The 12682-nt window shown below is 40.5% G+C and overlaps 1 protein-coding gene and 1 long non-coding RNA gene across 11 annotated transcripts in view; one reads left to right on the top strand and one right to left on the bottom strand.

Moving 5' to 3' along the window:
- The window catches only part of LOC130543202 (uncharacterized), a 37474-nt gene extending 35286 nt beyond the window's left edge, over positions 1 to 2188 (bottom strand). For both annotated transcript variants that reach the window (XR_008958366.1, XR_008958363.1), the window contains exon 1: positions 1245 to 2188. This is a non-coding gene — a long non-coding RNA (uncharacterized LOC130543202). The remainder of the gene's footprint in view (positions 1 to 1244) is intronic.
- Positions 2189 to 2483: 295 nt separating this feature from the next.
- The window catches only part of PAN3 (poly(A) specific ribonuclease subunit PAN3), a 126354-nt gene continuing 116155 nt past the window's right edge, over positions 2484 to 12682 (top strand). For all 9 annotated transcript variants that reach the window (XM_044381723.3, XM_044381722.3, XM_048215677.2 and 6 more), the window contains exon 1: positions 2484 to 3082. In XM_044381723.3, coding sequence (XP_044237658.3) covers positions 2653 to 3082 — 430 coding nt within the window. In that variant the 5' untranslated portion in view covers positions 2484 to 2652. The remainder of the gene's footprint in view (positions 3083 to 12682) is intronic.

The following is a 12682-nucleotide window of genomic DNA, read 5'->3' as shown; positions in this document are numbered from 1 at the left end:
TGATACATAGTACACAGATTCTCAATAAGTTTATTTGAATAATATGCTTAATTTGGCATGAATTTAATGAACCTCTGTTGTCCACCACAGACACCACTTTCCTTTCCAAGACATTAATAAACATACATGTTCATTTAGGAATGGCAAATGTATAATGGAAAGAGCACTTAAAAAAAAATTTTATTTATTTATTTGAGAGAGAGAGCAGGAGGAGCAGAGGGAGTGGGACAAGCAGACTCTATGCTGAGGACACTGAGGTCATGACCTGAGCTGAAATCAAGAGTTGGTTGCTTAACTGACTGAGCCACCCAGGCCCCCTAAAGAGCACATTTTATAATTAGAAGTCCCTGTAAGTTGGCTTTGCAACTTACAAGTTGGTAACTCTGTGTAAATCCAGACCTTACTCACTTTGTTCATCTACAAAATGGTGATAACCCATCTTCCTTAACTTTCCTCATTGGATTCTTATAAGAATTAAAATGTTTTTCTCTAAAAGGAAATCTGATCATGTCCTTAGTTGACTTTTTAAAACCCTGTAGTAACTTTCTATTGCCCTCAAGAAAGAGTCAAATCCTTTAACATGCCATACAGACACTTTGGTGATCACTATTGTATAATGAAAGCTCTCTTTCACTGCAAGGCCTTTTGCACAAGCTGTCTGCTTTGTCTGTAAAGCTATTTTCTGCACCCTTCTATGTTTATTACTACTAGCAGCAATTCTAATAGCAATAGCTAAAGTCTACTGAATTCTTACTAGCATGGGACACTTTACATACAATTTATGAAGTGGATACTATTATCTGTTCTACAAATAAGGCACAGAGAAGTGAAGCAACTTACTGAGAGGAACACAGCTATTAAGCCTCAGCTTACAAATTCTCATCTGTCTGAATTCAAAGCAGATGTTCTCAACTTCTGCTATTATGGTATCAACTTTCTCCAGAAAGTCTATCTTTACTATCCTCTAATAGCCAATGTGATAAGATTAGCACTAAGGCACTGCTTTATAATCGCCTGTGTACTTTATGCAGGGATCTGCAACCAGAGGGATAAACAATCCATTTGAACTCAGACAAGACTGCATCTAATTTACTTTGGTTTCTCCAGCTCCTAGCAGTTCCTGCTACACATGAGAGGCATTAGTAAATATTTGCTGAATAAATAAATATACGAAAGTGTTCTTAAACAAAAGACATAAGACAATGTTATTTTCGAATTTAGTTAAGGAACATCACCAGGCTTACCAGTTTGTGATGTATGGGATCCACTTTTCCCCCTTTTTGCAGTGTAGTACACTTGCTTATATCCGTTCTTCTGTGATCTCTTCTGTTTGCCACAATTCCTTAAATACTGTCAACATATACTCCCCCTTCACAACTGTGATGCTGCCTTCTGAGAAAATCTTTTACAGAGGAGAAAAACTAAAATGTTAAAGTTACTTTTCTCTTCATAGCAAGGGAAAACTTTTTTTTTTTTTTAAATACAGTGCAGCAAAACATTAGAGATGGCTGAGGGAAAAACTATCTTTTAAAAATGAATTTCAAATCAAGACTAGGCTGATTGGAGAGAAGCAATCTAGCACATTTATAAATGAAACGTTCTGGCGCTGCCTAGGCAGTGTTGTCCCCAGGTGGCATCTTATTTTTCATAATATTTTACTGAAGCCTTTCAGTAATATAAATAGAGAAAACAGGTGCTGCACTGAGCAGGGGGTTTGTCCAAATCAACCTTTTTTGGCTCAGTTTTTTGATAGAAGGCCCAGAAGTTAAGGTAATCAGTCCTGCAGCTCTCATCACCTTCAAGGATAAGGAAAAAGAGGAAGGTGGTGAAAAAACAGGGAGAGGAAGTGTGGCAAACAGATGAAACTACCCTTCAAATAGAGCGAGGACTTGGGCTCCTTCCCAAGGTGCGGCCCCTCAAATAGACCGTTTACATTCTGTTAATATTGTCTTTTCAATTAAAAAAGGACGCCTGGTTTTATAAGTAAGAGGATATACAAAAAAGGAAGGTATTCGTCTCGTGAGAACTTCACCACCCTGATCAGCGTCTGTCTGGGAAGGCCACCGCGGACAGCCCACCCAAACGCCCGCCCGCTCGCGGATGCCCCAGGGGCCGAACGCCTGGCGAGGCTTCCCCTCGCGCTCCCGATACCCACAAGCCACCGCGCCTCGGCGCGCCTGCGCAGCGGCGACGGCCCTCTCAGGAAGAGGAAAATGGAATAAACAACTCGGAGGAACCAGAGCGCGAGAGAGCGAGTGGAGGCAGAATTTAAAAATAAACCGGCCTCTCCACCCTCCCAGCCCGTTCGCCGCCGCCGCTCCCCCTTCCCTAGCCCGCGCCCTCGAAGGCCCCGTCTGGGCCAGCGCGCCCACCCCGTCGTCCCGCGCGGCCCCTTTAAGAAAAGAGAACGAGAGAGTGAGTGAGAGAGAATCCCAACTCTCCCCCTCCCCTCCCCTCCCTCCTACCCCCTCCTCCCTCCCCTCTCCCCTCCCCCCCTCTCCCCGGGCGGCTCCGGCTCCCGCAGCGGGACAGACCCACCCGCCCAGGCTTTTATCAGGCACCGGCAGCGTCTTCCTTCCCTCCCCGGTCTATGGTGGCGGCGGCGGTGGCGGCTCCTCGGGCGGCAGCGGAAGACGAGGCTGCGGCGTTGCCATGAACAGTGGCGGCGGCCTCCCGCCCCCCTCGGCCGCCGCCTCCCCTTCCTCCTCCTCGCTGGCGGCGGCAGTGGCGGTGGTGGCCCCGCCGGGGGTCGGGGGTGTCCCCGGCGGGGCGGCGGCGGGAGTGAAGCTGAAGTACTGCCGCTACTACGCTAAGGATAAGACTTGCTTCTACGGGGAGGAGTGTCAGTTCCTGCATGAGGACCCGGCCGCCGGAGCTGCCCCGGGCCTCGGCCTCCATAGCAACAGCGTCCCCCTGGCTCTGGCGGGCGCGCCCGTGGCCGCCTTTCCGCCCGGAGCAGTCCCGGGCGGGGGAGCCGGGCCGCCCCCGGGGCCCAAGAAGCCGGACCTAGGGGGTCCCGGTGCCGGAGCCGCAGCCGGAGGAGGAGGCAGCAGCGGAGTACTCGATGGACCGCGGCTGGCAAGTGAGTGTGGTGCGGGCTGGGAGGGCCGCCCGGGCGTTGGGGCGGCGGCGGAGCGAAGGCCTGGGGCTGGAGGGGGCCCGGATGAGGCCCTGCAAGAGCTTTGCCCGCGGGTCCCCCCCCCTTCACCTCCCTAGGCGGTCTGAGAGGCCTAGGCCGGGCCTGAGCCCTCCTTCCTTCTTCCTGCTTCCCCTCCTCGCAGCTCTAGGCGAGCTGGGGAGTGAGGGGAGGCTGGGTTCCCCGGTACGTGGGTGGGTGGACTGGGGTGCTGTGAGTGGGGGCGGGGAGGAAGGGGGATGGGCTGTGGCGTGCGGTGTGTGAGAAAGGGGGTGTCGTTTCCGGGGGGTGTGGAAAGGGGCTGGGTTTGCAGGCACATGTGTTTTGCGTGCCCGTGTGGAGTGGTGTCTGCCGAGTGTTGAGGTTCCCTAGTGGGTGTGTGTGGGTAGGGGGCGGGAGGTGATGGGCGGGCTTAAGGCTTCCTGGAGTAGGTTGAAAGAACGGGAAAAGTTTGTGTAAGGCTTAAGGGAGAAAGATTTTCCAGGCAGGAAGTGATTTCTAAGGATTAGGAGTGAAGGCACTGCAGTTTTTATATTGTGTTTAGGTTTAGTCGAGAGTTTAGGACTTTATCAAGACTTGCATTTCAACATAGTTTTCCTGAAGCCAAGATAAGTTTTCTGGGTGTCAGTAGGGATCCTGTCTTCTACAACTTGCTATCAAGCAAACTCGTAGCGTGGAGCCTTGAAAACGTGCAGCGTTCATTTGTGTGCGACTGAGCACTTGAGTTCGAATATCTTAAAGCTGTTGGTATTTTTTACTTTTTCACTTGTCATTATCTATTGCCTTGCCGCTTTTTAGTTTTTAGTGAGTGGAGTTTACAATTATTAGTTTAAGTGCAATGTATTTTACAGAAGGTTACTCTTAAGCAGAACAGGTGGCAGGTTTTTGTTTTTTGTTTCTCAGTATATTGACTTTGTAAACTAGAAGGGGTAAGGTTTACTTTCTTGGGCATTCTGAACAGTTTTTAGATCTCAAAATAATTTGATAGGCAACTTGGACGTTAATACATTTTTGCCTTTTTTTTTTTTTAGCAGTTATTTGCTTTATGAGGATTACTTAGTGTTTTCCCAGAGATTTGCTTTTTTAAAAAAGATTGATGTGATGGACTTGAATTTAATGCAGATGTATTTGGCCAGATTGATACGTTCAGAAGATTAATTTGTAACTAAAAGTGTTTTGTAAAAAATGGCTACTTTATTGGTGGAAATTTATCACTTTGGAGTAGCAGCTTTGCATTTTCAAGGTAAACTTTTGTTGGTTGTGTGAGTTGTGGCTCAAAGTAATTTGATCAGTGTTTGAATAGTACTGGGAAACTGATGGGTGGCTTTGTTACATACAGAAAGGCATTTTCAAAGATGCTGGCATCTCATTTAATATGTTATCTTCCTAGAATTTTCTAATATGCAGAGGTGGTAGATTTGGGACGTGAAAGATAAGACACGCTGTTGTAAATAGGTGAAGATGGGAGGTGGAGGAAAGATACTGGCAGTGGCTCAGAGGTGAGCATCATTCCATACCTCAGAAAAGGAAAGTAGTTGTCTGGGGTATAGGATCTTGAGAGAACAGGTAGTTATTGCAAAATAAGGCATTTTAAAATTTAATAGTCATTTAAGAGATATTTGATTAAATAGCTGAGTTATGTATTTAGGTTCTGTAGGGCTTGCTTTAACTTGCCTGGGTGAAGCCTGAGGCTCCTTGTTTCTGCTGTAGACTTCTTGGTAACTGAGAAGTATGTAGGTTGTGACTTCTTTTAGAGGAGAGCAAATTGCTTCGTATCAGTGAGTAGCAAGTAAAGTTGCTCAGGAATGAGGGAAGAAGATTGTGTTGGTAATTTAATGGCTGCTTTGAATTTTTACACTTAAATGTTTAATTTTAGTTTGCTTTCTAACTTTTACTGGATTCTTTGCTGTATCTTTGGAAACAGGCTTGATTTGTTAAGTGCAAGAGGCAATTAAACTAGGCAACACATCCTAAGAGGTAGTGCTATCAGAAATTTAAATTTTGTTAGTTGCTGCCTTGATCATTTAGCATCACGGTTTTATTTTGCTTTTATTTTTTCTTTGCTCTTCTTTAAAGGTAAGATTGTAGTGGGGCGCTTGGGCGGCTCAGTCGTTAAGTGTCTGCCTTCGGCTCAGGGCGTGATCCCAGAGTCCTGGGATCGAGCCCCACATTGGTCTCCTCCGCTGGGAGCCTGCTTCTTCCTCTCCCACTCCCCCTGCTTGTGTTCCCTCTCGCTGGCTGTCTCCTCTCTGTCAAATGAATAAATAAAATCTTAAAAAAGTAAGATCGTAGAGCGTTTTCTTAGCTGAGAGGTCATAAACTGATCTGCTCTGATAAGCTAGATCTGCCTGCAGAAATATTTTGTTTGGGCTTCATGGAATCTTGTGTGTGTGCATGTGTGTGTTAAAAGTTTTTATTGAGGGGTGCCCGGAGTTCTGGGATCGAGCCCCGCATCAGGCTCCTCCGCTGGGAGCCTGCTTCTTCCTCTCCCACTCCCCCTGCTTGTGTTCCCTCTCTCGCTGGCTGTCTCTCTCTCTCTGTCAATAAATAAATAAAATCTTAAAAAAAAAGTTTTTATTGAGGTATACATACCCAGGGAAAAGTGTACAAATCATAAGTTTTGGAATTTTCACAAGATGAACACATAGCTTATAATCAGTACTCAGATCAAGAAATAGGACCTGATCAATACCTCCAGAAGTCCTGCTCTTGCCCCCTTCCAGTCATTACCATTTCCCAAATGTGACTTCTGATTTCTTTCTTTCTTTCTCTTTCTTTCTTTCTTTCTTTCTTTCTTTCTTCCCTCCCTCCCTCCCTCCCTCCCTCCCTCTCTCCCTCCCTCTCTCCCTTTCTTTCTGTCTTTCTGTCTTTCTTTCTAGATTTTATTTATTTATTTGACAAAGACAGCCAGTGAGAGAGGGAACACAAGCAGGGGGAGTGGGAGGAAGAAGCAGGATCGTAGCGGAGAAGCCTGATGTGGGGCTGGATCCCAGAATGCCGGGATCACGCCCTGAGCCGAAGGCAGACGCTTAAGGACTGCGCCACCCAGGTGCCCTTAACTTCTGATTTCTAACACTATATTCTGACACTGTAAATTCATCTTTCACTTTTTTTGAACTTGATAGGAATGGGCTTCTTTCCTTAAACATATCTGTGAGATCTATTCATGTGATGTAAAAACAGCTTCTATAGTCTCATTTCTATATAGTGTTACATTGTATGAATATACCACATTTTATTTTCTCATTTTACTGTTTGTGGGCAGTGGAATGTTTCCTATTTTTGTCCATTAAAAACACTGTTTTGAACATTCTTGAACATGGTTTTTGATGAACAAGTCTATGCATTTCTGTTGGCTCACCTAGGAGTTGCTAGGTCATAATAGGGTATGCATATGTTCCGATTAAGTAGATAATTTCTGATGTGGTTGTACCATATTTACATTCCCTGTGGCAGTGTGTGAGAGTTCTCGTTGCTCTGCATTCTCACCAATACTTGGTATTAGCTGTCTTATACTTCTAGCCATATTGGTGGCTCAAATTTATAGTGTAATTTTTTGTATCATGTGTGTGAATTGTAGTTAACAACATTAAAAAATCAAAAGATGTAATATAGAAGTAGATTTCTGACTTCCTTTGAAGGGCAACTCTTACTTGTATTGGAATTAGGACTGTTGGGGCAAGACTCTCAGTTTTGCCTTACTCCCTGACTTAGGTGACTTTTATGTGTCTGGCTCCTTAGTTTTTGACCCTTGCTTTACTACTTTACATTTGCAGAATTGCTTTGTTAGTGTTTCAGATCATGTTAAAACTTAAGAGGTAAATGAAAGAGAAAATTTTATTCTTATTTTGCAAGCATTGGAAAACTGAAGCACAAAGGCTTTTTCTTCTTAATATACTTAGTTGCAGTGATGTTTCAGTCTTGTGAAGGAACCATCCTTTAATTTGTTGCTTACCTTTTATGTATACAGAGTATTACATTTTCTTAGTCCAGCTCTCCAGCTCTTCTGCTCACCTGGCACTGTAGTAGTAAACATGTTCTGGCATTCAGGGTTGTTGTTTGGGAAATAACAATTTGTGTTTTTTTTAAAGAAGTTTTTTTTTTTTTTTTTTTTTTTTTTTTTTTTTTAAGAGAGAGAGCCTGTCGGAGCAGGGGTGAGGGGGCAGAGGGAGAGGTTGAGAGAAGCTTAAGCAGACTCCACACCCAGCGTGGAACCCGGAGTGGGGCTCCATCTCAGCCCTGAGATCATGACCTAAGCCAAAAATCAAGAGTCAGGCATTTAACCGACTGAGCTCCCCAGGCACCCCTGAAAAAGTACTTAAGTTTTTCACATTTCATATTTCTGTTGGACTTGGGATCTTCTGAGGCTTAAATGTGGTTTGATTTGGGTTCAACTGAATTACTGATTCTTGACATTTTAATAATGTAATTCTAACTTTCAGCTAGCTAGACGTTTAATCTTCAAGGTGCTCAGTTTTTAGCAGCTAAACTATTTATATGCCAATGTTTATATTTTATGTACATTACTTTATTTGAAATCCAGTGGATTTGTTTATTTTACCAAAAACAGATGTATATTCTAGTTCGACTAGTTTAGTTAGCAGTGAAGGCTTTGATGTAAGACACATCTGTGATGGAATCCTGGCTTTCTTATTAGTTTGGGATCTTGTGTAAATTTTAAACCTTTAAGCCTCAGGTTTTATTATTTTAAAAATGGGAGTAGCAATAGCACTTACTTCAGAGTTGTGATAGGATTGCATTGCTCGGTGCATTATCAGTGCATTGCTTGGCCCATAGTGACATTTTAGTCATAGTTGCTGCTCTTACTCAGTATTATTATTAATAAGTTTGTAAGTTGTGTATTTTCTTTCTTTCTCCAATTTTAAGACTAGTGAAATACCTAGATTATTGAACTGTGGTTGTCTGTCCAAATGGAAGAGAACAGTGGATAAATTAAAGTTCATTTACTTTGGATTATATACTGTGTGTGGCAAACTGTGTTTAAGTCAGGATTACACTTACCTGTATCAGATAACAGGAAAGTGAGTAGTGGGAATTTGTCATTAGGATAGCTGGTATAGGTTCAGACATTTTTATTGGACGATGCACACAGTGGATACAAAGACTTTAAAATACCATTCATTTCACTCTTTTAATATTGTGCTTGCAAGGTGGCAAGCTTTGCCCTAGGTGATAGGAATGAAACATTGAATGAAATGAAATTCGGCCTTAATGGAGTTTCTGTTCTAGAGGAGAATACGAACACATGTATAAGATAATATTAAGCCTTGGTAAGTTTTATGAGGAATATTCAAAGAGGGATATATTGTTATAAGTTGCGGTAAGATTCAGTTAATGAGTAAAAGTGCATGAAAGTACACTTTCTTTCCATAAAAGTGCATTTGAAATAGGCATGTAAGAAGATAAATGATTGCCAAAACAAAACAAAATATCTTTATATATTTGCCCTTTTATAGAATTTTTCACCTTTTTTTTTAAGATTTTATTTATTTGTCAGAGAGAGATAATGAGAGAGCACAAGCGGGGGAGAGCGGAAGAGAGAAAAGCAGGCTCCCTGCTTAGCATCCTGGGATCATAACCTGAGCCGAAGGCAGACGCTTAACCAACTTAGCCACCCGGGCATGCGGGATTTTTTCACTTTTTAAATTGACCTTCTATTTTGAGATAATTGTAGAGGCACATGCAGTTTTAAGAAATGATACACAGAGAACTTGTTCCATTACTCATTTTTCTCCGAGACTTAACATGTTTCATAACCGCAGTACAGTATCACAACCAGCATTGATTGATACAGTCCACTTATCATATTCATATTTCTGTAATCTGATTTGCACTCGTGTGTGCCCACATATGTGCATTTAGTTCTGTGGAATTTCTCACGTGTATGTTTGTGTACCTGCCAACACAGTCAAGACATTGAACAGTTTTATCACCCTCTTGTAACCCTCCCATACTCTCTCTCCAAACTTGGCAACTACTAATTTGCTCTCCATTTCTATAATTTTGTCATTTCAAGAATATTTAAATGGACTTAATGTAGCATGAAATCTTTTGGGATTAGTTTCCCCCTCCAAGCATAATTATCTCAAGATTCAACCAAGTTGTATGTATCAAGAGTTCATTTGTATTTATTGCTGAATTTTTCTCTGTTTTTTAACTTGGAAATTTTATATTTATTACGGAGCAGCAGTTTTTTTGGTTTGCTTTTCTATAAGCATATCTACTTTGTGTACAAAACTATGAACATTTACAGTAACCCAGAAATGATATTTTAAAGATTTGTGCTAGGAGCATTTACTGACAGACTTGAATATTTGTTTATGTATTTTAGAGTTGATTTTCACTTATTTAATTTTTTTTGTTATGAAACTCAAACTCTTTATGTAAAAATTTCCATTGGAGCAGCAGTGCATAAAGTCAAAATAGACCAATCTCCTCATCTTATTACCTGGGTTTAATTGTTATTAATAAATGCTTTTGTACTCCTAAAGGCTCTACCTCCAAATACAGTGACTTTGAGGGTTAGGACGTCAGTATATGAATTTTGAGAGGAAACAGTTCAGTCCATAATTTGTGTGTGCATGAACACAAACTTAAGTTTTGTAGCAGTATTTCTCATGTTTTTTCCCCCATATTAACTTACTTTATATCCTATTTATAAAATAGTTTAGTCCGAGACTATGTAAGTGGAATATGATAAAATATTTGTTTTATGTACTGTTTTCATATAGCTGTTAGAAAGCCAATATATGCAAGTATTTGTGTCTCCTATAGGTATATAGGAATTACTACTGGACTGGGGGCTCAGAGATTTTGATTTTAGCGCACTTACAAAATCACTTTGTGATCTTAAGCTAGTCATTTAGTCCACTGGAAATAATGTTTATCTGTAAAATGGGAGCATGGGGTATGGAGTGAGTACGTGATGTCCAAAATGCTTTTAGCTCTAAAATGGTCCTGTGTTTTCTAAATGTTCGTGTTCCAGAAAACAGATTACTTCATGTTTGATCTTTAGATCCTCTTCTCCTCCCAGCATCTCTTAAAAACACTGACTGCTCAGTAGTTTAACATCCAGTACAGGGAAGGTTATGTTGATCTCACTAATCTTGGCTGAGTTAATTGGCATGTAGATAACAATCCTCTTCCATAAAAAAGCTCTCCTCTTTTTTGATGTCTCTTCTGTCATCTGTTTTTCCTTTTTTTTTAAAAAAGTTATTGTTGCTGTTTTTTTCTTTTTAAAGTAAACTCTACACCCAACGTGGGGCTTGAACTCAACCTGCCTGAGATCAAGAGTCTCATGCTCCATTGGCTGAGCCAGGCAGGTGCCCCGTTCCTGTTTTTCTAATTTAATTACATTTTTTATTATAAAAATTCTAGCTTAAAAAAATAGGAAACAATGTCTTGTTTTTGGAACTAAAAATGTAATACATGCACAGGTTAAAAATTTAAGTAGCACAACAGGGTACCCAGTGAAAAATAGTCTCCCTCCTTCTTTTGTTCCTTGATTCCTTTCCAAAAGATAGTCACTCTTTTTAATTTATTATGTATGCATTCAGAAATATTCTTTGCCTGTGCAATCATTAAATGTTTATATTTTCCTATCGCTAGCACCTACCGCCACATAAACACGTGCATACATACAGAAACCTAATGCACTTTGATTTTTTTTAACTGAATTGCAAATTTTGTGGTTTGTTCCAAGTTCATACATAGAAATCTACCTTGCTCTTTTTAAAGGCTGCATAATATTCTACTGTATGTTGTATTATTCTTTTTAATGGATATTTAGGTTATTTATAGTCTTTTATTATTACAAATAATGGCATTAAGCTGTTGTATCTTAATGCATTATGTATATTTATACATAAATCCACACAAAATATGATATGCACATATCTTAAGCATACAGAATCGTCAGTAATTTGGTTCAAACTTGGTACGTTAAAAAAAAATTATGTAGACAACTACATTGTGATCTCACTTATATGTGAGATCTAAAAAAAATCCCTGTACTCATGGATACAGGGAACTGATTGGTAGTTACTGGAGGTGGGGATGGGAGGAGTGAGAGAAATGGATGAAGATGGTCAAAAGGTACAAACTTGCAGTTATAAGATAAAGAAATTTTGAGTATGGAATGTATAGCCAGGTGGCTATAGTTAACAATACTGTATTGTGTATTTGGAAGCTAAGAGAGTACATCTTGAAAGTTCTCAGCATAAGGAAAAAATGGTAACTGTGTATGGTTGATGTTAAATAAACTTAACATGGTAATCATTTTGTAGTATATGCATATATCCATGCCAATTATAGCTCAATAAAAAAATCTGTATTTTGTACACGATTAGCTGAAATAAGATATTTAAATAGTCTTCCATATCAAATCTGACCCAGCAGGATTTTTTCCCAGTGGCTCACATATTTTTAGTTTTGTAAGTCATATCTTTTGCAACTTAATAGATTAGCATTTGTTAATACTTGTTGGGAAATTTCATTTGCATATTTAATAAAACACTCATGTTATTATTTAATAGTCTTTCATTGTTTATCTGCATTTTTGATATGGTTACTTTAGGGTGCTTTCATAAATATTAGGCAGAGCATGACAGAGCTGGAAAAATGGGAAAAGAGTTTATTAGGTATAACTCTCTTATTTTGCTTATCTGTTCCTAAACTTACTCTGTCATTTAATATTGCCGTTCCTAGGGCGCCTGGATGGCGCAGTCGTTAAGCGTCTGCCTTCGGCTCAGGGCGTGATCCCGGCGTTATGGGATCGAGCCCCACATCAGGCTCCTCTGCTATGAGCCTGCTTCTTCCTTTCCCACTCCCCCTGCTTGTGTTCCCCCTCTCGCTGGCTGTCTCTGTCTCTGTCAAATAAATAAATAAAATCTTTAAAAAAATATATATTGCTCTTCCTGTATCTGACCGTATACTTGACTGAAAGGATGAGATCAGAGGTGAAGAAAAACAAAATGAAATCAGGCCTCTTAAAATTCCATAAGTGATGTTTTATGGTTCATAGACTTTATAGCAATGTCAGCTATCTCTGAGGAAGAGTCTTGACAATGATGGGACAGGGAATTTTCTCCCTACTCCCAAGGCTTGGAAAAATGATAAAGGCAGTTTTTAAAGTAAAAATTTTAGTAAAGTCCTCTGATACATATTATAAAAAGATTTAATGTAAAAAATAATGTCTTTGAAAAACTTAGATTTTTGGCAGACTTTCAGCTTTGTATAATTAGGTCTAAAAGTGGAGATGCATTCATTTTATTTAATTATTTGATTAACACACATTTACTGAGCACTTGCTCTGTATCACCTACTGTTTTAGATTCTTAGGATACGTTAGTAACCAGTAAATGAAAGATTCCTTCCTTTGTGAGCTTTCCATTTTAATGGGTAGGGTGGCAGTATTTGTAAACATAACCCCCCGAATTTTATAATATGTTAAAAGATGATAATTGCTATTAAAAAAACCCTAACTCTGCTCCTAACTTCTCAATAAACTATGGGTTTGGGTGATCT

Source organism: Ursus arctos, unplaced genomic scaffold (genome assembly GCF_023065955.2).
Source record: "Ursus arctos isolate Adak ecotype North America unplaced genomic scaffold, UrsArc2.0 scaffold_10, whole genome shotgun sequence".
NCBI lineage: Eukaryota > Metazoa > Chordata > Mammalia > Carnivora > Ursidae > Ursus > Ursus arctos.
Note: the sequence above shows the minus strand (reverse complement) of the source record. Positions and strands in the feature narration are given on the sequence as shown.